At 72.3% G+C, this 22,182-nt stretch overlaps 3 protein-coding genes across 7 annotated transcripts; 2 read left to right on the forward strand and 1 right to left on the reverse strand.

The window, feature by feature from the left end:
• The first annotated feature begins 1,511 nt into the window (after positions 1-1,511).
• PRKAG1 (protein kinase AMP-activated non-catalytic subunit gamma 1) lies at positions 1,512-5,308 on the forward strand. Of its 5 annotated transcripts, none has more exons than XM_075133709.1 (12): positions 1,666-1,767; positions 1,885-1,957; positions 2,315-2,418; positions 2,662-2,743; positions 2,821-2,879; positions 2,991-3,036; positions 3,153-3,207; positions 3,314-3,440; positions 3,791-3,956; positions 4,108-4,145; positions 4,268-4,414; positions 4,503-5,135. In XM_075133709.1, exons 1-12 carry the CDS (start codon positions 1,762-1,764, stop codon positions 4,599-4,601), a joined length of 1,002 nt encoding a protein of 333 aa, XP_074989810.1. In that variant the 5' UTR covers positions 1,666-1,761; the 3' UTR covers positions 4,602-5,135. The 5 variants fall into 5 exon arrangements, with proteins under 5 accessions (XP_074989805.1, XP_074989806.1, XP_074989807.1 ...); XM_075133708.1 differs by having other exon boundaries at positions 1,885-1,993; positions 4,503-4,845; XM_075133705.1 differs by lacking the exon at positions 4,108-4,145 and having other exon boundaries at positions 1,665-1,767; positions 1,885-1,993; positions 4,503-5,308.
• A 7,985-nt stretch (positions 5,309-13,293) lies between these two features.
• WNT1 (Wnt family member 1) lies at positions 13,294-15,161 on the reverse strand. The gene is made up of 4 exons (XM_075133516.1): positions 15,061-15,161; positions 14,509-14,762; positions 14,010-14,275; positions 13,294-13,782 (listed from the first exon to the last, which is right to left on the reverse strand). The coding sequence occupies exons 1-4, from the start codon at positions 15,159-15,161 to the stop codon at positions 13,294-13,296; spliced, it is 1,110 nt and encodes a 369-aa protein (XP_074989617.1).
• Positions 15,162-18,257: 3,096 nt separating this feature from the next.
• Positions 18,258-21,360, forward strand: ARF3 (ARF GTPase 3). Its single transcript, XM_075133842.1, has 5 exons — positions 18,258-18,317; positions 19,249-19,438; positions 19,552-19,662; positions 19,773-19,897; positions 20,379-21,360. Exons 2-5 carry the CDS (start codon positions 19,291-19,293, stop codon positions 20,538-20,540), a joined length of 546 nt encoding a protein of 181 aa, XP_074989943.1. The 5' UTR covers positions 18,258-18,317; positions 19,249-19,290; the 3' UTR covers positions 20,541-21,360.
• Positions 21,361-22,182: the final 822 nt, after the last annotated feature.

Raw genomic sequence — 22,182 nt, forward strand, 5'->3', positions numbered from 1 at the left:
GAACGCGGCGGCGCGGGAGGAGGCGCCTGCGGCGAGGGCCCCCGACAGACACAAGGAGCTTCTGCACCCAAACCTACCTCATTTTAAGTGTTAGATTTTTTTTTTTTGTTGTTGTTTTTAAATGTGAGCCCCCACCACCCCACCGGGCAGCACCTCCCGCCACCGGAGACAGCCCCCGGGGGGGTCTTTCCCTCTCCCTTGGGCTCCAGGGGACGCGGCCCCCCCCTTGTCCCCCTCCTCCTGCAGAAGGCCCCTCGCCGGGGTCCCTGGGGAGAGGGGGGGGATGCGGGGGGACCCCTGTCCTCACCCCCCGCACCCCGGGAGGTCCCAGCCGTGCGACGTGCCAAGGTGTGAGGTGGGGACGCGACGGGGGGGGGGGGGCCAGACCCGCTCCCCCAGCGCTGCGGGGGGCTGGCGGGGACGGGTGGGGGCCCCCCCTTCTCGCCCGCAGCACCCACGGCTGGGGCCGTGCGCGGCCGCCGTCGGCACGGGGTGGGGGGAAGGTTATTTATCTATTTATACCTTATATTGTATATACTAGACGGGGGGGGAGGGGGGCTCTTTGTGCTCTGCTGGGCTGAGATTTGGGGTGCAGGGGCAAGGGGGGGCCGCGGCATTTTTAAACCCAATCTCCGAGGTGGTGGGGGGGGCCTCGGAGAGCGAAGCAGCGAGTGGGCATTACACCCCGGGCCCCCCCCGCCCAGCCCTGTACCCCCTCCCCGCCCCCCCCCCCCCGGGGCCACCGCCTGCCCCCCCAAACCTGGGGGGGACCCCACCGGGGTGCTCGGGGGGAGCCGGGATCTCTTAACGCACAAACGCACGGCGTGGGGGGGACCCTCCTGCCCCCCGGGGGGGGGTCTGGCCCCCTGGGGGCTGGGGGAGAGGGGGGGCTGAAGGGGGTCGGTGTCCCCCCCCGCCCCGGTGTGGCAGGGCCGGCGCAGGGGGGGCCGGGCAGGGCCGGGACGATCTTTAAAGCTGCTTCCGCAACTCGTCAAAGCTGCAAAAAGGTTTAAGGTAAAAAAAAAAAGTTTTAGAAAAAGAAGAAAAAAAAAAAAAAAAAAAGAAAAGGAGGAAAAAAAAAAAAAAAAGACAAAAAAGCGAGAGTGGGGGTGGGGGATGAGAAAGTTTTAACAGAAAATATACGAGAAATTTAACTTTCAGAGCTGTACATAGCCGGGGCGTGTAGAAATCCCGTTTTTACCAATACCGAAACCACTGGATGTTATTTTAAAATAAAGCGCGTGAGAAGCCAGGCCGCCTGCCTCCTCCCTGGGCGGGGGGCGGGGGGCTGGGGGGCGCCGGGGGGCCGGGGGGGCCCGGGGGCGGGGCCGCCCCTCCCAGCGGGTTTAACCGAGGACTGCGGGGTCCTGGCTTGGCGCTGGGGTCCCCCCCCGCCCCGTGTCCCCCCCCGCCCCGTGTCCCCCCCCGCCCCGTGTCCCCCCCCGCCCCGTGTCCCCCCACCCTGATCTCTCGGGGGGAGCTCTGCCCCCCCAGGGTGGGGTCTCCCACGTGGTGCCCCCCTCCCTATGTGCCCCCCGGGGACCCCGAGGTGTCGCCCCCCCCGCCCCCCGGGGACCCCATGTCGTGTCCCCCCCAACTCCACGGGCCGCCGTGACCCGGCGGGAGGGGAAAGGTCATCCTGCGGTCATGAGTCACGCGGGCCGGGCGCTTCCGGTCACGCGGGAAGTGCTGGCGGAAGTCGGTGCCAGGCGCCGGGCGGAAGTGGGGTGGCGGTGGCAGTGGCGGGACGGACCGGGGGCCATGGAGGTGGGGGGTGACAGCGGGGCCGGGGGCCGGGAGGGAGGACCTGGAGGGGGCCGGGGGGGAACCGGGACCGGGAGGGATCTGGGGCCGCGGCCCGGCCCGACCCGTGTCTGTCCGCAGGATCCCGGCCCCGGTCCCAGTCCCGGTCCGGCCGCAGAGAGCCCGGCGGAGCTGAGCCCCCCGGAGCTGGAAGGTGATACTGGGGGGTCCCGGGCTCGGGAGGTGCCGCGTAGGTTCGGGTGTCCCGGGGTCTGCGACAGCCTTGGGGGTCCCTGTCCTGGGGCCTGGGGGGTCCCGGGGCCCCGGGGTGGGTGTCCCGGGGTGGGGGACCCCGGGGTTTAGGCTGCCCTGTGGCCCTGGGGTGGGTGTCCCGAGGTCTGGGGTGTCCCGGGGTCCGGGGTGCCCCAGGGTTGGGGTGCCCTGTGGCCCTGGGGTGGGTGCCCCAGGGTTTGGGGTGCTCCGAGATTTGGGGTGCCCTGGATTTTGAGGTGCCCCGGGGTCTGGGGCATCTCCTCGCTGCTGGCAGGCGCCTCACGCTGCCCGTCCCCAGGGGAGCCCCACCGCGGCGCCTACGCCACCTTCATGAAGTCCCACCGCTGCTACGACCTGATCCCCACCAGCTCCAAACTGGTCGTCTTCGACACTTCCCTGCAGGTGGGCCGGGGCTGGGGGGCAGGTTTGGGGCTGGGGGCTGCAGGACGGGGACCGGGCTGGAGCCTGGGGGCTTGACTGGGACCAGGAGGCAGATTTGGGGCTGGGGGCCGGTCTCAGGGCTGTTCACCCACCACATAAAGGTCTTGCGCACCGGGGTGGAGGGATGTGGGTTGCCGGGGGGTTCCCACTCCCCCACGGGGTGCCCCATCCCTCCCGTGACGTCCCCCGTGTCCCCGGCCGCAGGTGAAGAAGGCTTTCTTTGCGCTGGTCACCAACGGCGTGCGGGCTGCCCCGCTGTGGGACAGCAAGAAGCAAAGCTTCGTGGGTGAGCGAGCTGGACGGGGGGTCCCGGGGGGTGGCAGGGGGCTGGCGGGACCCCGCTCACCCTGCCCGTCCCCTCAGGCATGCTGACCATCACCGACTTCATCAACATCCTGCACCGCTACTACAAGTCGCCCATGGTAAGGACCGGAGCGTGGGCGCAGAGCTCGTCCCCGCGGGGAGCCGGGGTCTGGCCTCTGCCTGCCCCACGCGCGGCCACGGTTGATCCTGGTTTCTCTCCTTGCGCCCAGGTGCAGATTTATGAGCTGGAGGAGCACAAAATAGAGACATGGAGAGGTGAGAGGGATCGCTGCCGGCTGCCTCCCGCCCTCCCAGGACCTGCCTGGGGCACCCGGAGCCCCACAGCTCTGCACCCCGCCTGCCCGCCCCCTCAGTGTCTCCTCTCCCTGCAGAGCTCTACCTACAAGACTCCTTCAAGCCGCTGGTCTGCATCTCCCCCAACGCCAGGTACCCCCGAGCTGCGGGGAGGGGGGCACGGCTGGCGGCGGCGCCCTTGGGTGCGAGGCTGGGGTCCGGGCGAGCCCCGATTCCCCCTCTCCTTTCTGCCCCGCAGCCTCTTTGACGCCGTCTCCTCCCTGATCCGGAACAAGATCCACCGTTTGCCCGTCATCGACCCCGACTCGGGGAACACGCTCTACATCCTCACCCACAAACGCATCCTCAAGTTCCTCAAACTCTTTGTAAGTCCCGTCCCTGCCCCGTGGGGGGAGACGAGCTCGGCCCGGGCTGTGCCAGGTACCGCCGGCTCCGGGGCGCTGGGGTGGGCGCAGCTTCAGTGCCACACGGCGTGTTGCGGGTGCTGGGAGACCCCCAGGCTGCTCCATGGATCCCGCAGCCCGTCTCCGCCACCCCTGCCTGCCCGGGGGTCCCCCAAACCCCGCTCCGCACCCAGCGCTCTCTGCTTTCACTCCTAGGACCACGGCCCAGGCCCCCCACGAGCCGGGGGCGGCCGGAGCCGGCAGCACCGCGGGGCCTGGGGCACGGCAGGCCGAGCCAGCGTCAGCACTGTCCCCCTCCCCGTCCCCTGCAGATAGCGGAGGTCCCAAAGCCCGAGTTCATGGCCAAGACGTTGGAGGAGCTGCAGATCGGCACCTACAGCAACATCGCCGTGGTGCGCACCAGCACCCCCATCTACGTGGCACTGGGCATCTTCGTGCAGCACCGCGTGTCCGCTCTGCCGGTCGTCGATGATTCGGGTAAGGACGGGGCCCGGCGCGGGGCACAGCGTGTGCCGGCTCTCCCCAAACCACCGGCTGGGGGTCCACGTCCCCCCGGTGTGCCGGGGACCGGCTGTGTGGAAACCCGGCACCACGGGCACCTCTCACAGCCCTTTCCCTCCCTCCCTAGGGCGGGTGGTGGATATCTACTCCAAATTCGATGTTATTGTGAGTACCGGGAGGGCTGCAGAGGTGGGGAGGGGGCAAAGCCTGGGCTGAGAGGGGGGACTGCGGGGTGCTGGGGGTCCCGTGGGGTCCAACTGTGTCCCCAACGCCTCTCCCTGCCCCAGAACCTGGCAGCCGAGAAGACCTACAACAACCTGGACGTGACGGTGACGCGGGCGCTGCAGCACCGCTCCCACTACTTCGAGGGCGTCCTCAAGTGTTACAAGCACGAGACGCTGGAAACCATCATCAACCGCCTGGTAGAGGCCGAGGTAACCCGTCCCCCGGGGCGCCGGTGACGGGCAGGGGGGCGCCGGGGTCCCCGCGCCGGCCTCAGCCCCTCCCTGTCCCCCCCCCTAGGTTCACCGGCTGGTGGTGGTGGACGAGAGCGACGTGGTCAAGGGGATCGTCTCTCTCTCGGACATCCTGCAAGCCCTGGTCCTCCTGCAGGGCCCCTGAGGCGGTTGGGGGGGGGGATTCAGCCCCTCCCGGTGCCCCCACCCTCCCTCTCCTGCCACGCCGTGCCCCCCCCGGGCTGGTGGGGACGCCCGGGGCGGGGACCCCACTCACCAGCAGCGTCCAGCAATAACCTCCAGCCGTGGGGCAGCCCCACGCCGCCCCAGCCCTTCCCCGGGCGGGGAGAGCCCGCGGCTCCCCCCGCGCCGCACCCTGCGCCCCGAGGCCGTGTCGGCCGGGTGGCGGGGTGCTGGGGGCAGCCCCCGACCCCCCCGGGGTGCAGGGCCAGGTTCAGCCACCTCCAGGTCAGGGCCGTTCCCGGTGCGGACCCTCGTTCCCCTCACCCCACGCCGCCCAGACGGGGTTTCACCGAGTTTGGTTTTAATCGCCCTCGTTCAGCTCCGTCCGGCCCGGGGCTGCCCCCCTGCGCCCCCCCGGACCCCCCACCCCGGCCGCGCTCCCCGCCGGGCCACGTCAGCGCCCACCACCGCTTCGTGTGTGGAGAGAAACCGCGAATAAACACAGACCTGGCACAAACCCGGCCTCGCCACGGGGCGCTCGGGGGGCACCGGCCGCCGGTGCTGAGGGAGGGGGTGCCCAGAGAGGGGGTTTGCCCCCCCCGTGCGGGACTGGGGGAATCTGCTGAGCTCACCCAGACCCTAAATCCCTGTTTGTTCCGCCTGTGGCTTTTCTAAAAGGCCGGGATTGGGAACGGGACAGGGATGGGGACCCAGTGGGACACGGGGACCCTCCCGGTGGTGACCGCGGTCGGCGGGGGGTGTCGGGGCAGGGGCTGGGGGAGGCCGGAGGGCAGCACTGGGGGGGGCAGGATGCTGGGGTCCCCGTGGGGTGCTGGCGGGGGTCGGTGGCAGCCCGGACGCCTGGGCTCGCTGCCGGTGCCGCTCGGGGGAGGCGCGAGGCCCGGCCGTGCTGAGCGCGGCACATTCCCGGCCAGGGGGGAGGCCGAGACGTGGCCCCTGCCACCGCCTGCTCCCGCCAGCGCTGGGGTCCGGCACAGGCTCCGGCGCAGCGGTGCGAGGTGAGAGCCGGGGCGGGTGCCCGTGGGGCTGGGGGGGACCTGGGGGGGCCCGGTGCTGTACTGGGGGCTGGTGCCGGTGCCGGTGCCGTTGCCGTTGCCATGCCGCCGCCGGAGGGTTGCTAAGCTCCGCTCGGAGCCCGCGTGGGCTGCAGCGCTCGGTGCCAAACCCGGCATCGCCTCGCTTTGTCGCAGGGGGGGGAAGGGATCCCGGGGGGGGGGCACCCCCGGGACGGCCGGCGGGGTCCCCGCGGTGTGCCGGGCTGCCGGGGCTGGGGGGGGCACCGTGCCCCGTGGCCACCGGCCTGGCCGTGCCACCGGCCAGGGCGCGGGGGTCTCTGGGGGCGCACGTGCGGCGGTGGCTGCGTGCGTGTGCGGGTGGGTGCGTGGCTCCGCCGAGGCTCCGGCGAGCGTGCGGCTGCGGGGACCCCCCGGCCCCCCGGGGCCATGCTGGGTGGTCCGGAGCGGGGCGCGGGGCGCCTGCGGATCTGCGAGCGGACCAAGCTGCTGCTGGTGGAGATCGACACGGTGGCGTGTTGCAGCCCGGCCGCCGGCATGGCCGCGGGGTGCCGACCCGTGCCCCCCTGGACCTACCGCCGCATCGCCGGGGAGTACGCGTAAGTGGGGACAGGCAGGGTGGGGGGGTCCGTCCCGCACCCCGGCCCCTGCCCGGGCGGCCCCCCCGAGCCCTCGCGCCCCTCACGCCCCCCTCTCTATCTTGCAGGTACCTGGAGAAGCGCTTCGTGGCGGAGCTGGCCCCCCCCTGGCCCCCGGCGCCCCCCGCTCCCCCCTGCCGCCTGCAGGACTTCGCCACCAAGCCCCCCCCGGGGCGCGAGACCCGGCCCCGGGCACCCCCCACCCGCTGCCCCCCGGGACAGCCCGAGGAGACGGGGCGCAGTGCACCCCGGGGCCGGCACCCGCCGTGTGCGCCCCGTCCCCCGCTGCCGGGGGGGAGGCTGGGCCCCCCCAGCTACGAGGCCCACATGCAGCGGGTGCAGGTCGCCCACACTCGCCGTGGGGGGCCACCCCCCTACGTCTCGCCCCCCGCCTATGACGCTCCCCACCGCACCCTGCAGCTCTGGCCCCCCCGGGGACCGCGCAGCCCCCCGCCGGCACCCCGGGCCCGCGGGGCTGTGCCGGGGGGCTGGAGCCACACGCTGCCCCGGGCGGCCACCGAGGCCGGGCACCGGCGGCCCCGCGGGATGCAGCCGGCCCCGGGGGGGCCCGGCACCCCCCGGCACAGCCAGACGTTGCCCCGGGCGGCGGCCGGCCGGGAGCGGGTCCTGGGGCGCGGCAGGGGGCGGCGGGGGTCGGGGGGGCACGTCCTCATTGATGCCACCCGCGTGGTGGTCCGGGCCCAGTACGTCCCCCCCCCCCAGCGGCAGCAGGTCCGCTACACCGGGGGGTCCCCAGCACCCACCGCCCCCCCAGGCAGCCCCCCTGTGGCCCCCGGGGCTGCCACCCCCCCAGCGGCACCCTCACCCCCCCGGGAGCCCCCCGGCAGCCCCCCCAGTCCCTGGCGGAGCCCGGGTGGCTGTGGGGGTCCCCGGGGCCGGCCCCCCCCGCGGCGGCCGGTGCTGTACGCCCAGGCGCTGCGCGAGGCCGTGTCCCGCATCCGGCGCCACACGGCGCCCGACTCCGACTCGGAGGCCGAGGGGGGCGCGGGGGGGTCCCGGTGGCGGCACTGCCGCGACGCCCGCGCCTACAGCAGCAGCAGCAGCAGCCTGGAGAGCACCGGGGGCCCCCCGGGGGCCGCCAGCCCCCCCCGGGCCTGAGGCGCGGGGCTTGGCGGGGTGTGGTGCCCTCGGGGTGGGGCTTGGTGGGGTGTGGTCCAGGTGGGGCGGGGCTTGGCAGGGTGTGGCCCTCGGGGGGCGGGGCTCGGGGGCTGCGGTTCCTGCGGGCTGACCCCAATAAAGGCTGCGGGATCCCCGTGCCGCCTCCGCCCCTTGTGTGTGCGCGGTCAGGGGGGGCCCGGCCCCCCCACCCTCCCCTGCACCCCTGGCTCTGCCCCCCGACACCCCAGCGAGGACCCGGGTGTCCGGACGCCCCCCGCACTCCCGGGGTCAGTTGGAGGCCCCGGGCATCCCAACGGGCACCGCAGCGCGTCACGGCGCGGGTGGGACGCGCCAGCCCCCCCCTCCCCCCGGGTCCCCCCTAATGAGTAGGTGAGCGCAGCAGGGCTGGCCCGTGGCCACCAGCCCCACGTCACGGCCGGGGGGGGACCCCGGGTGAGTCATCGGGGGGGACCGTCCCCCCCGACGGCCGCCACCTCTTAGTCACGCTGCGGGGGGGGGGAGGATCCCCACGGCCAGAGGAAACCGCACAAATAACGTGTCCAATTTGCACGTTATTTAAAACCGGCTCCTCCCCCGCCCCCCTGCGCGACCCTGTCATTATCCCGGTGACACCGGCCGGGAGGTCACGGCGCGGGGCAGCCGGCGCAGCGGGGGACACAGGCGTCCAGGGCCTCCCGCACCCCGGGGGGGGTCGCTCGCGGGGCAGCCCCACGGCCACGTCACCCCACGCATCCCCCGTCCCACTGCGCGGCCTCGGGTGCCCGGCACAGCACCAGGGTCCTGCGCCCGGGCCTGACCCGAGCCGCGCCGGCGACCTCAGCCCACCACGGCATGGCTGCGGTCCTGCCGCGGCTGCCCCGGGGCCTGGCACCGCTCGGCATTGCCTGGCACGGCACAGCATGGTCTGGCATGGCACGGCATGGTCTGGCACGGCACAGCATGGTCTGGCATGGCACAGCATGGTCTGGCATGGCACGGCATTGCCTGGCACGGCACGGCATGGTCTGGCATGGCACGGCATGGTCTGGCACGGCACAGCATGGTCTGGCATGGCACAGCATGGTCTGGCATGGCACGGCATTGCCTGGCACGGCACGGCATGGTCTGGCACGGCACAGCATGGTCTGGCATGGCACGGCATTGCCTGGCACGGCACAGCATGGTCTGGCATGGCACGGCATGGTCTGGCGCAGCCTGGCATGGCACAGCACAGCTCAGTGCAGTTTGGCACAGCTCGGAACAGCTTGGCGCTGCTTGGCAGGGCTCAGTGCTGCCTGGCACATCTTGGTATGACCTGGCATGGCTCGGCACAGCTTGGCAGGGCTCAGCACGGGTTGGCACAGCCTGGTGCAGTTCGGCTCAGCCAGCCACAGCTCGGCACGGCACAGCGCAGCCCGGCACAGCTCGGCAAAGCCTGGAATAGCCCAGAACAGCTCAGCACGGCTTGGCACAGCCCAGAACAGCTCAGCATGGCACGGCACAGCCTGGCACAGCTCGGCATAGCCTGGCATGGCTTGGCACAGCCCGTATCAGCTCGGTGCGGCACTGCATGGCTTGGCACAGCCCGGCACGGTCGGGCACGCTGCCCGGCGTGGCCCGGGGTGTCCCAGACGCGGGGGAAGGCGGCGCGGCCCTTTCCGTGGGCTCAGCTCCTGCCCAAACCCCTCCCGCTCCCCGCCGAGAAAATCACCTTCTAATTCGGGCTGCGCTGGCGCCAGCGCCGCCCCCCGCCCCCCCCGCCCCCCCGCCTCCCGCCGCCCCCCAAAACCCGCCGCAGCCCCGGGCCGGCCCGGGGTCCCCGCGGGGCGGCGGGGAGCGCAGACGCGGGGATGCCCACGCGTGGGACCGGGGGGGTCCCGCCCGGTACCGGTGCCCCCGGACCGGGGCGCGGTCCCGCCCGTGGCCGCCAGATGTCGCCGGGCAGCCGGTGACCGGGGGGCACCGGGGGGCACCGGGGGTCCCGCCCCGCGCGCGGCGGGGACGCGGGGGGGACCCTGCCCTGCGCATCGCGCTGCCCCTGCGGGTCCCAGCCAGGACCCGGGGATGGACACGGCCACGCGGGTGCCGGTGTCCCCAGAGAGCCATGACCCACGTGTGTCAGCGGTGCTGGTGGTGTCCCCAAAGAGCCGTGGTCACACATGTGCCGGTGCCAGCCGTGTCCCCAGAGAGCCATGGTCATGCGTGTGCTGGTGACAGCCGTGTCCCCAGAGAGCCATGGTCATGCGTGTGTCAGTGACAGCCGTGTCCCCAGAGAGCCATGGTCACACATGTGCCGGTGCCAGCCGTGTCCCCAGAGAGCCATGGTCATGCGTGTGGCAGTGACAGCCGTGTCCCCAGAGAACCAAGACCCACGTGTGCAGCTGGCACTGGCCATGCCACGACCCACGTGTGCCGGCAGCGCTGGCCGTGTCCCCACGGAGCGGTGGCTCCTGCACACATGCGGTGCCAGGCACACCGCGGCCACGCGGTGCCAGCCACGCCACGTCCCTGGACAGCCGCGTCCCGCCTGCGCCCACCGTGCCAACCGTGTCCCCGCAGCACGGTGGCCGCCCAGTCCCTGGGCACGGTGGCCATGCGGTGCAGGCCACGGTGCCAGCTCGCCCAGGCCGCGCGGAGGAACCGGTGGGAAGGGGGTGCGGTGAATGCGGCATTGTTGCGCGGGGTTGGAGTCACAGATAATTACCTCAATTAGTTACAATGGCAGAGTAATAAATACAGGCTTAGCGGCTCCTTCCCCACTGCGGCTTCTCAGATTAATCCAGCCCGGGCGAGCGGAGCTGAAAGGAGTGATGGACAATTCATTAAACTCGCCGAATGCCGCACAAGGCACCCGTGAAGGCCGGCGTTAGCCCCCGGCGGCTCCGGCTTTGTCCCTAATTGTTCGTCTCGGGCATTGGTCACCTATCGGGGAGTGGGTGACGGCGACGGTCCCCCCGGGGCTGGCATGCCCGGGGATTAGAGGCCAGCCCTGCCACGGTTGCTGGGCGCGCTGGCCCCGCGCCGGAGGAATGCGGCGGCCGGGGGGGGCGGCCGGACAAGCCGGGCGCTGGCGGGACGCGGGCCCACGCCGACCGGAGGCGAGGGGAGCCGGGACGGGGCTGCGCCGCTGGCGATGCCTCACGGGGCATGGGATGGGGACGGTCCCACAGGTGGGCTGGTGCCACCGGCCAGCCCGTGCAGCTGGGCATGGCTCTGTCCGTCTGTCCCGCACCCCTGGGCACTGTCCTGTCCTTCTGTCCTGCACCTCTGGAAATGACCCTGTCCCTCTGTCCTGCACTTCTGTGTGTGCCATCCTGTCCCTCTGTCCTGCACCTCTGGGTATGGCTCTGTCCCTCTGTCCTGCACCTCTAGGCACTGTCCTGTCCCTCTGTCCTGCACCTCTGGGTATGGCTCTGTCCCTCTGTCCTGCACCTCTGGGCACTGTCCTGTCCCTCTGTCCTGCACCTCTGGGCACGGCTCTGTCCCTCTGTCCTGCACCTCTGGGCACTGTCCTGTCCCTCTGTCCTGCACCTCTGGAAACAACCCTGTCCCTCTGTCCTGTACTTCTGTGTGTGCCATCCTGTCCTTCTGTCCTGAAACTTTGGGCACTGTCCTGTCCTTCTGTCCCGCACCTCTGGGCACTGTCCTGTCCTTCTGCACCCCTGGGTAGAGCCCCCCCGCGCCCCAGCCCTGCCGGGGGGGCCCAGCCCGCAGCAGGCCCGGCTTGCGGCCGCCATCCAGCTGTTACCCGGCTTCCCAGATGTGACGGGCTGGCGTGGGGCGGGACCGCCCTGTCCCTGTCCCTGTCCCTGTCCCTGTCCCTGTCCCTGCGCCGGCCCCGGCGCTGCGACAGCAGCTATTTCCAGCGCCCGGGCGTATTTGTACAAGCCGGGGAGGTCTGCACCCTGCAGCCGGGCGCCCGCCCCGCGCCCGGGGTGCCCCTGCCCGCCCGGGGGTCGCGGCTGCCCGAGGTGCCCGGCGGTCACCGGCGCGCAGGAAAAGCTGAGTAACAGAGGTGACTTATAAGAATGTCATTATCTATATTCCTGACTCGCTACCGCAGGAAAACAGGCTATTTTCACGCCCTGTGCGTGTGCAGAATTTAGCAGGCAGATAACTCCCGGCAGGCGGGAGATGCTCGGAGGGTTATTTCGGGCTGTGTTCCTTTCCAGTCGTTTTTTCTCGCATTTCTTTATTTTATTTCGCCACGCCAGGCTGTGTTTTTACCTTGGCACGGACAGCGGGGGCCCCCGGGGTTTTTTCTCCCCCCCACCCCCGGGTCTAAACATCAACTTTTCCACTATCGGCTCTGGGGGATATTTTGGGCGGCAGCAGCGTCATCCCGCAGCCTTTGATGTCGCGGATCCCCAGGGGCCCCACGAGGTTCCTGGCTCCAGCCACGGGGCAGCCCAGGGTGTGGGGACCCTTGCGGCGGGTGGGTGCTGATGGGACCCGGGGTCCCCGGGCTCCCTGCCCGCTCCACGTGGCTGGATGGCACCGTGGCCCCGCGGTTCGCCCCGTGCCGGACACGGGGATGGGGGTTGCAGCCGGTCGCTTCGCCCTGCCCCGTCCCCAAGGTGTGGAGTTACGGGTCCCACGCCCGGCCTGGGGGGATGCCTGTCCCAGGGGGATGCCCACCCCGGTGGGATACCCCTCCCGGTGGGATACCTGTCCCGCAGGGATGCCCATCCTGGGGCTATGCCCACCCCTGTGGGATGCTTATCCCAGGGGAAAACCCATCCCAGGGGACACCCATGGCAGCGGGGCACCTGCCAGCCGCGGAGCTGCGCCCCACCTTTGCCACGGCCTTTCTCCGGCTGCAGCCAGACCCCACGCACAGGTGCGGGGCCGCATGTGGGGCCAGTGGCCGGTCCCAGTCCCCCTGGCCCCGGCCCCAGTAACCTCGGTGCCCTCCCCGGCCCCCCTCCTCCCCCGGAGCCGAGGGGAGCCGTCAGCCCCGGCCGGGAGCGGTGATGGACGATGCTCATTCCCTGTCTGCCGTCTTGTACCTCCCGTGGCCGCTCCCAACGCCCGGCCCCGGCGGCACCAGTCCCGCCGCCCCGGCAAATTCCAGTGCTGGGGATGCCGCAGCCCAGGTGCCATGGTGATGGGCGCCCCGGCCATGGGGATGGACTCCCCGGCCGGGAGCGGCGGCAGGGACGGCTGGGCTGGAGACGGGCACGGCGGGAGAACGAAGGGGGTCTGCGGGGAGGGGATGACGGAGGGGAGGGCAGAGGAAAGGAGCAGAAGGATGGACAGACAACGGCTGGAGGGGCTGATGGACACGGAATGGGGAGGTGAGTGGATGGAGAGGTGATGGACGGACGGACGGAGTGGATGGACGTGGGCAGCGGAGGGCAGCGAGGGCCGGCTGCCCAGCTTTGTGAGGGGGGGACATTGCTCCCCCCCCAGCAGCTCGTCCCCTCCCTCCCCCAGCTCCCCAGAAATGAAACGGGGCAGGACTGATAAAAATATATCCTTTATTCTTCTCTAAAGGCTATCAGTGAAACCTGTAACAAAGCATTATTATTATTAATTATTATTAATTATTATTATCTTTAATTATAAAAAAGGGCCTGGGGCCAGCGAAGCGCGGGGCAGGGGGGCGGCATCAAACCGTCCACAATAAATATTTTATTTACAGTGAGAAGGGGACCCCGCAGAGCCGGAGCAGCCGAGGGGCGGCCGGGAAGGTGCGTGGCACCGAGCCCACCCAGGCCTGCTGCTGGCCCCGGGGCGGCCGCTCTGCCTGGGACATGACGGGGGTCCCCCCCCCAGGGCACAGCCACACGCCCACCCATGGGCGCCTTCAATCCAGCCAGGCACCCGTCATGGGGGGTGGCGGAGACCCCCTCCGGGGCTGGGCAGGGTGGTCCCCGGGGGCTCACAGGCACTCGTGCAGCACCTGCGTGTTGGTGCAGTTCAGGCAGCTGACGTGGCAGCACCAGTGGAAGGTGCAGTTGCAGCGCTCGGTGACGCGCTGGGTGCGCGTGCGGTACCCGCGCCCGCAGCACAGCAGCTCGCACCCGTCCAGCCCCGGCGAGGAGCTGTTGCAGAAGCGCCCGGCCGTGCCCGCCGTCCCCGTCTTCCCGCTGTAGGTGCAGAAATTGGGCGACTTCTCGAAGTAAACGAGGTCGTGGGGCGAGGGGGGTTTGTGGGCCGGGTTCTCGGGCTCCAGGTGATGCAGCTCCACCCGCGACGCCCGGTTGCTGCCCTTGTTGCCGTAGATGACGCGGGAGGCGCCGTCGAAGCGGTCCTTCAGGACGTCGCCCACGGCGCGGAAGGTGGGCAGCCGCATCCAGCACGTGCGGACGGTGCAGGAGCCCGACATGCCGTGGCACTTGCACTCCTGGCGCATCTCTGAGAAGACCGTCTGCAAGCGGGGGGGGGATGTGGGGCGCCGTGAGCAGCCTGGGACCCCCCGGGGACCAACGTGCTCCCGCACCCCGCTTCCCTGCAGCACCACATCACGCTCAGCCTGCCCAAACCCCTCTCTGAGAGTTCCCAACCCATGCACAGTGACAGGCTGGGGGTCTCGGTGGCTGTGCCCATCCCCGTGTCTCCCCCCCCGGCGCTGCCCGTGGCCCCCCGTGCCCTCACCATGCGCCCGGCCTCGTTGTTGTGCAGGTTCATGAGGAAGCGCAGGTCGCGGCCCTTCTCGCTGGAGTCCACGAACTCCCTCCCGAAGAGGCGCCCGAAGTCGATGTTGTCGCTGCAGCCCCCCCAGTGCCAGTCGGGCCCCCCGGGGCCGCGGCGCCGGTAGTCGCAGGTGCAGGACTCGATGGAGCCCTCCGAGCAGGACCGTGCCACCGAGTGCGTCACGCCGGCGCTGGTGATGGCGAAGATGAACGCCGTCTCCCGGCAGCCTGCGGAGGGGAGTGGGGCCTCAGGATGCTGCCAGGACGGGGAGGGGGCACCCACTGGCACCCCCAACCCACAGCCACGACAGGCTGGTGATGGGCTGGGGGCTGGTGATGGGCTGGGGGCTGGTGATGCCCCGCGATGAACCAGGGCTGCTTTGCCGAGCATCCCGGCTCGGGGGTGCCACGGAGGGGGTCCCGGGAGCCCCGCACCGCCTCCCGCCGCCCCGCGGCCTCACCCCGGTTGACGATTTTGCCGAAGATGTTGGGGCCCTGGGAGGTGGGGCAGTTCCAGCGGCGGTTGCGGAACTGCCACTTGCACTCCTTGATGGCGGTCTGGAGGCCGGAGCTGACGCTGTGCAGGATGCCGGGGTTCTGGCGGATCAGCTTGCGCTGTTTGCGGCTCAGCAGCTGCAGGCTGGGGTCCAGCACCAGCTGCACGTTCTTGGAGTCCGTCAGCAGGTTGGTGGACGAGGCCACGTTGATGATGCCCCTGCGGCACAGGCGGGGACGGTGATCACCGGGGAGGGGTCCCCGGTATCCTGCTCCCCACCTCAACCCCCCTGGGGGGGCCTGACCCGGCTCCTCTCCACTACCGGAGCATCCTCCTCCCCCGGGCATCCCCCGCAGCCAGTTCCCAGCCGGGGGTCTCAGCCCCGTGTCCCCCCCCCAAGTCACACCTGCGCGCCCCATCCCCGGGTACAGGGTGGCTGCTGCCGTGCCGGTGCCAGCCCCACTCCCCCCCACCCCGGTGCCGGTGCCGGTGCCGGTGCCGGTGCCGGCGGACTCACCACCACCGCCCGCTGTTGTTGACCGCCAGCGTGTTGGAGAGGGAGGAGAGGGCCAGAGCCCAGAGCACCCGGAGCGCCAGCCCCAGCGCAGCGGCTCGCATGGCTCCGGCACCGGGAGGCCCCGGCAGAGTGCGCGGGCGAGCGGCCGCCGGGGTATTTATGGTGCCGCGGAGCCCCCGGCCCGGCCGCTACATCCACGCGTGTTTCCGGACGCGCGGGGCGCGGGCAGGGCGGGCGGCTCCGATGAGGGCGGCCGCGGGGGAACGCGGGGAGCGCCGGGCGGGCGGGCCGGCACCGACACCAGCACCGGGCTGCAACCGGTGCCTGGTGCCCGGGGCGCGGTGTCGGGAGTGTGGTGCCCGGCGCTCCCTGCCCGATCCCTGGAACGCGGCGTCGGGCGGTCCGTGCGCGGTGCCCGGTGCCGGTGCTCGGTGCCCGGTGCCCGGTGCCGATGCTCGGCGGTCGGTGCACGGCTCCCGGCGGCTCCCCGGGGAGACGACTCGGCTGGACTCGGCTCGGCGCGGCGGGTGCGCAGCGCTCAGCACCCGGGAGCATCTTCCAGCCCCTTCCCTCTTATAGGGGCGGCGCGGAGGGTCCCCATGGGCCGGTCCCGCCGAGCGGGGCCTCCCCGCGTCCTCGCCCTAACAATGGGGAGCGGCGGAGCCGCGGCACCTCTTATGGGGCGGCCGGAGCGGCGGCGCCGGGCCTGTCCGTCACGGCCCGGATTAGCCCGGCGGGTGGCTGCGCCCCGGCCCCGTGCCCAGAGCGCGGCCGGGGGGGACCCGGCTGCCGCCCCCCCGCCCGGCCCCGCCGCCCCGCGCACACGATCTATCGGCACCGGTACCGGCACCGGCGGGGGGAACCCGGGACGGCCCGGGACAGCCCCCGGCGCAAGGAGGAGCACGTCCCGGAATAGCCCGGGACGGCCCGGGACAGCTCCGGGCGCACGGAGGGAGCGGGGGCCGGGGATAGCCCGGGATCTCCTGGGGCAGCCGGGGGCGCACGGGGGAGTGGAGTGACGGGATCTCCCGGGATAGCCCCGGGCGCACGGGAGGGCAGAGTCCCGGGACAGCCCGGGGCGCACAGGGGACCATAGTCCCGGGACAACCCGGGGACGCCGTCCCGGGACCCCCGCGTTTGAAGGTAGGGACGGGGATGTGCAGTCCCCGGAGCGCGGGACCGTCGGGGCTGCGCCGGTCGCCGGTGCCGGTGCGGAGCCCCCGGACACCTCTCTCGTCCCGGCCGCCGCCCGTACCGGTCCGTGCCCGGCGCGACGGGTTGGCCGCGTCCTCTTGTCGCTCGGGGCCGGGCTGTCCCGGGCTGTCCCGGCGGCAGAGCGGGCCGGGCGGGGCCGGGCCGGCTGAGGACGGGACCCGACCATCGGCCCTGCACCCCCGCGCGAACGTGCCCGTGGGCGCCCACGGCTTGTGCAACCCCCGTGGGTGCGACACGGCCCCGCACGGTTCCCCCTGCCCCGGGGCGCCCGGCCTGGGCCGGCACTGAGTGTCGGAGGGAGGGAGGGATGGAGCGGGGGGGGGAGGGATGGGGGGAGAGAAGGAGGGATGGAGAGAGGGATGCAGGGATGGAGGGAGGGATGGGGGGATGGAGGGAGGGATGGGATGGAGGGAGGGAGGGAGGGATGGGGGGATGGATGGGATGGAAGGAGGGATGGAGGGATGGGGGGATGGAGGACGTGAGGGGATGGAGGGAAGGGCAGGGGGGTGCCCATGGACAGGGCCGGTGCTGGCACATGTCTCGGTGGGGACGAGGGTCTGTCCCTGCTGTCCCCTGCCCGGGGGGCGGGTGGGTGTGAACCTCCCCGGGGCCGGGCGAGCCGGGGGGGGGGGCTGAGCTGAGCCTCCCGTTGTGGCGGGAGGGGGGTAATCCCCCCGCGGCCGTTTCCCCGGACCAGTCATGCGGGGCCGGATTAGCCCCGCTCGCCCGTCACGGCCCGGGGCCGCCGCTCACTATTTCAATTCAAGGACGGACAAAGCCTGGACCAGCGGCAGGGGCGGGGGGGGGCTCGCACCGGGCACCCCCCCTCTTCCCCGGGAGGGGCGCGGGGCCGCCGCGGGGTCTGCTCCAGGACGGCGGCTGCCGCCCCGGTTCCCGGCCGGGCCAGGCGGTGTCCGCGCCCTCGGGCCACCGCCCCGTCGGGGCTCCCGTGGCTGAGGTCAGCGGCCGCGGGGAGGCCCCGGGGCGCGGCTGGGAGGGCCCTGCCCGGGGCCGTGCCACCAGCGGCGGGGCCCAAACACGACACCCCCCCAACCTCCCCCCCCCCGCTCCATCCCCGGTCCCTCCCGGGGGTCCTCGCTCCCCCCGGCCCCCCCTGTCCGCTGCCCCGCCCCGGCCCCTGCCGCCTCCCGCTGCCCCGAGCATCCCCCCGGTGCCCCCGCTCCCCCCCCATCCCGACGGCGGCGCCGGGGGGGCGATGCTCGGGAGCTCGGGTCCCCCCAGCCCCGGGGTGTCCGCGGGAGCCCGGCGACACGGAGCGGCTCCCGCAGCCGTCGGAGCGGCCGGTGCTGCCGGTGCCCCCGGGACGGCCGCCCTTACCTTGCCCGGGACGGGGGGGCCGCGCGTCCCGTCCCGTCCTGTCCCGTCCCGTCCCGTCCCGCCGCTGGTCCGAGCCGGGATGGACGGACGGACGGACTGAGGGACGCGGGGACGGGCGGACAGCGGGACAGCTGGGCGGATCGAGGGTCGCGGGGGGGAGCCGGGGGTGCCCCGCGCCCGCTGCCAGCCCCTGCCCGGCCCGTGAGCTCCGGGACCACCTCGGTTCCGCCGGTACCGCACCGGGCCGGGGTGTGTGGGGGGTCCAGCCTGACCCGGGGCAGGGCCGGGGCCCCTGTGCGGGGGGAGCATCCCTGGGACCCCCGTGCTGTTATTGGGGTCCCCGCCCCCCCGTGAAGCACAGGGCAGCCCCCCCGCCATGTCACCCCGGACGGCGCTCTGCCCCACAGTGCTCATGTCGGGGGGGGGGCACCGGGACCCATCACGCCCCCCCCCGGTGCAGCCCCCCCCGCACTGCTGCAGCCGCTGCCATGGAAACGGCTCGCGGCTCTCGCGAGCTCGGCGCCCCCCTCCCTCCCCGCGCGCGCCCCCGGGCCCGGTGCGGGGGGGGTGGGAAGCGGGGCGGGGGGGGGGGGCACCGGGCGCTCTCGCGAGATCGGCGCGATCGGGCCTCTGCTTCCGGCGGCGGGAGCGGTGCAGAGTCAGCTGCGGGCGGGGGGCGCCACCGGCACCGGCACCGGTATCAGGTGCGGGGGGGTCCGCACCGGGAGGGGTCCGGGGCGCCGGGCATCGGCGGGTGCGCTGCACCGAGGGGGTGGGGGGGGCACCGCATCGGCGCTGGAGGGGGGGCTGCATCGCGTTTAGGGGTGCAGGGTGCATTGGGGGTGCGGAACACCGGGAGGGGGGGGCATCGCACCGGAGGGGGGGGGTGATGCGGTGCAGCGGGAGGGGCGCGGGGTACGGGGGGGCGGGCAGCGCCTGAGGGGCGGTGCGGCGTGCGGGGGCGGGGGGCGATGCGGCGGGGGGGGCGGTGCAGCGTGGGGGGAGGCGGCGATTTGGGGGTGCGCTGCAATCCGGAGGGGGGGCGGTGCGTTGGAGGGGCGCAGTGCGAGCGGGGGGCTGTGCTGCGGTCCCGGGCGGGGGGGCAGTGAATTCGGGGGGCGTCGCACCGAGGGGCTGCGCGGGGGCCCGGGGGCGGGCGGCAGCCCACGGCCGGGAGGGGCGCGCTGCGGAGCGGGGGGGGCGGCTGGGGGCGCTGGGGGCCCCCCCGCCGGGGAGGCTGCAGGGCCGGGGGGGCCGTGCACGGGTTGGAGGGCGCAGGGGGGGTGTCGGGACCGGGCTGGGGGCTGTGCTCCCCCCGAGGAGGGCTGCGATCCGTGCCTCAGTTTCCCTCAGTGCAGAGTCCTGGCCTGTCCCCTTGTAGGGTGCAGCGCAGGGCGGGGGGGCACATCCCAGCACGGCCCCCCCACATTGAGCTGGGGCAGCCTCCATGGAGTGCATGGCCCTGTCCCCAGACCCCCACCGGGGTCCCCCAACCCCTGCAACCCCCCCAGGACATGGGCGTCCCCAATCCCCACAGCCCCCCAGAGCACAGGGGATCCCTGGAGCCCCACAGCCCCCCCTCTCCCAGTTCTCAGGGCCACTCCCCGCCCCAGCGCCTGCCCCGTGCCCCCGCAGGATCCGGCCTCGCCTGCGGACGGAGCCAGCGCCGCCGTCACCATGGGCAACATCTTCGGGAACCTGCTGAAGAGCCTGATCGGGAAGAAGGAGATGCGGATCCTGATGGTGGGGCTGGACGCCGCCGGGAAGACCACCATCCTCTACAAGCTGAAGCTGGGGGAGATCGTCACCACCATCCCCACCATAGGTGTGCAGGGTGGGGGGTGGGCACCGGACGGGGACCCCTCCCCATCAGGGCTCCTTGGGAGGGGGCTCGCGGTCCCGCGTGCCTCAGTTTCCCTCCGCTGTCACTCTCCGCAGGGTTCAACGTGGAGACGGTGGAATACAAGAACATCAGCTTCACCGTGTGGGATGTGGGTGGGCAGGACAAGATCCGGCCCCTCTGGCGGCATTACTTCCAAAACACCCAGGGTAGGTCCCCCCCGGGGACGCGGGGAGGGGACGGGGCTCGCGGGGGAGCGGGGCAGCCGCGGGGGTGGCCGGATCCTGTGCTCCCAGCAGCGCCCGCTCGCTGCCCCCAGGGCTGATCTTCGTGGTGGACAGCAACGACCGGGAGCGGGTGAACGAGGCGCGGGAGGAGCTCATGCGGATGCTGGCGGAGGACGAGCTGCGGGACGCCGTCCTCCTCGTCTTCGCCAACAAGCAGGTGAGTCCGGGGGGGTGTCCCCGTGGAGGGGCTGGGACCATCCCTGGGGCTGGTGTCTGGGTGCCTGTGGCAGGAGCATGCCCATCCCCGGGGCGTCGGGGCTGCTATCTAGCAACCCCCATGGCAGGACCATGCCCATGCCTGTGGCATCGAAGCTGGTGTCTAAGACACCCCGTGGCAGAACCACGTCCATCCCTGTGGCGTCGGGGCTGCCATTAAATAGCTCCTGTGGTGGGGCTGTGCCCATCCCCATGGCATCAGGGCTGGTGTTTAACACTGCCTCTGGCTGGACCATGCCCGACCCCGTGGCATCAGGGTTGGTGTTTAACGCTCCCTCTGGCTGGACCATGCCCTTCCCCGTGGGATCGGGGGCGGGATAGCGCCCATCCCCGTGGCATCGGGGCTGCCGTCAGCCCCCGCGGCGGCACGGCGCCCATCCTCGCGGCATCGGGGCCGGCGCGTGACCCCGTCTCTGCCCTAGGACCTGCCCAACGCCATGAATGCGGCGGAGATCACGGACAAGCTGGGGCTGCACTCCCTGCGCCACCGTAACTGGTACATCCAGGCCACCTGTGCCACCAGCGGGGACGGGCTCTACGAGGGCCTCGACTGGCTCGCCAACCAGCTCAAGAACAAGAAGTGAGCGGGCGGCCACTGGCCCCGGCCCCCCCCCGTACCCCCGGCCCCCCCCGGGGCTGTGCCAGGCCCCCCCCGGCCGCCCCCTCCCCGCCCCGGTTGGGTTTTGCTTTCTTCTGGCACCGGTTGCTGTGGGGTTTTTTCGCCTTTTTTTGGGGTCTTCTCGGTTCCCCTCGGATCTCGTGTGTGCGTGCGTGGAAATATAGCTATATATAACGTATCTGGGGGGCGGGGGCAGAGCCCCGGGGAGCGGGATGGGGGCTGGGGGCCACCTCGGCGCTGCCCTGCCCGGGGGGGCCATGCCGGGGCACCCCGTCCCCGTGCATGTCCCTGCACCCCTCACCTTCCTCTGGACCAAATGTGGGGGCAGCGGGGCCACGGGGGGCATTTGGGACCACACACACCTCCCCCCCCCAGCACCCCGTCCTGGCCCCGTGTGCTCCCCGGGGGTCCCACACGTCCCCGGCCCCCCCATGTCACTTCGAGGCAGGTCTCCTCCCCGCAGCGCGACCCCCACGGGGGGAGGCACGGGGCTGCCGGGACCCCCATGGTCCCCCCGGCCGTGCCCCCCCCCCACCCCGGCCGCCTGCACCCCAACCCCATGCCAGCATAGTGATTGTATGTCCCTGCCCCTCACGGACGGACAGACAGACGGCCCCGTACTGTACCCCCCCCCTTGGCACCGTATTTATACCCCCGGTCTGTGCTTGGTGTGACGTGTCGCTGCGGCTCTGCCCCGTCCGGGGACGTGTGTACTCGCCCCCCCCCACGCCTGAGACGGTGGGTGACCCCCGGCCCCCCCTTGGATATTAAACATGTTTTATGTAGCGCTGCCCCACGGCTCTTCTTCCGCAGCCCCCCTGGCGCAGGGGTCCCGCGGAGGGGGACGGTGATGGACAGCCCCGGGCTGGTTTTAATTAGAAAGAGCTTAGCGGGGTGAGGGGGGCTGGCGGGGGGCAAGGGGGGGCCCCCCCTTCCCAGGCTCATCTTTAGGGGAATATTGGATGAAATGGTAAATCCCATTAGTGCTAATCCCAGCTGGGGCGTGGGGACGGTGCCAGCACCGGGACGGGCGCGAGTGGGGCTCAGCCCCCCGGTGTCGCCCCCCAGTGTCCCCCCCCCATGGGCCAGGGGACCGGCTGAGTCCCGTTTGGGGCCAGCACTGCTGTCCCCATCCCTATGTCCCCTCTGGGTTGGTGGCTGGGGGGCTGTTGGCTCCTAGGACCCCCCCGTGCCGGTGACACCGAGCTGGGGTGCGGTGCTGGCTGCCCGGACGCCTGGGTTCCTCCTGTGCTGGGGGGCTGGAGCCGGGTGACTGGGGGTTCCCCGGTGGGCTGGGAGTCGCGGAGCCGGCACCGGCGCGTTCCCACCGGCCGGGCCGGCGGCTTTGTCTGGCGGGGGCCAGCCCGGCGCTGACCCGGCGGCCCTAATCCCATTAGCGCCCCGGCCCCCAGCCGTCAGCCCGGCTTCCCCACCTCTCGGCAACCGGGGCTGGTATGTGGGTGCGCCGGTGGGGCCAGCGTGCCGATGCCGTCGTCCGGGAGCTGCACCGGGGCCTGTGCCGGCACCGCCGCCAACGGGGCCATCGCTGCTGGCACGGGGCGAGGGAACCGGGCTGCTCCCCATGTACCGCCGTGACCCCCCTGAAC

The sequence above is a fragment of the Calonectris borealis genome, chromosome 30 (assembly GCF_964195595.1).
Source record: "Calonectris borealis chromosome 30, bCalBor7.hap1.2, whole genome shotgun sequence".
In the NCBI taxonomy this organism is placed as follows: Eukaryota; Metazoa; Chordata; class Aves; order Procellariiformes; family Procellariidae; genus Calonectris; species Calonectris borealis.

Coding starts and splice junctions, on each gene's coding strand:
- PRKAG1 (XM_075133704.1), top strand. CDS start 1,527: ATGTGCCCCCCGGGGACCCCGAGGTGTCGCCCCCCCCGCCCCCCGGGG. Junction 1,768..1,884: donor ACGGACCGGGGGCCATGGAG/GTGGGGGGTGAC, acceptor GTCTGTCCGCAG/GATCCCGGCCCCGGTCCCAG. Junction 4,415..4,502: donor ACCGCCTGGTAGAGGCCGAG/GTAACCCGTCCC, acceptor CCCCCCCCCTAG/GTTCACCGGCTGGTGGTGGT.
- WNT1 (XM_075133516.1), bottom strand. CDS start 15,161: ATGCGAGCCGCTGCGCTGGGGCTGGCGCTCCGGGTGCTCTGGGCTCTG. Junction 14,276..14,508: donor CGGCAAAATCGTCAACCGGG/GTGAGGCCGCGG, acceptor TCCCCTCCGCAG/GCTGCCGGGAGACGGCGTTC. Junction 13,783..14,009: donor ACAACGAGGCCGGGCGCATG/GTGAGGGCACGG, acceptor CCCCGCTTGCAG/ACGGTCTTCTCAGAGATGCG.
- ARF3 (XM_075133842.1), top strand. CDS start 19,291: ATGGGCAACATCTTCGGGAACCTGCTGAAGAGCCTGATCGGGAAGAAG. Junction 19,663..19,772: donor TTACTTCCAAAACACCCAGG/GTAGGTCCCCCC, acceptor CGCTGCCCCCAG/GGCTGATCTTCGTGGTGGAC. Junction 19,898..20,378: donor TCGTCTTCGCCAACAAGCAG/GTGAGTCCGGGG, acceptor TCTCTGCCCTAG/GACCTGCCCAACGCCATGAA.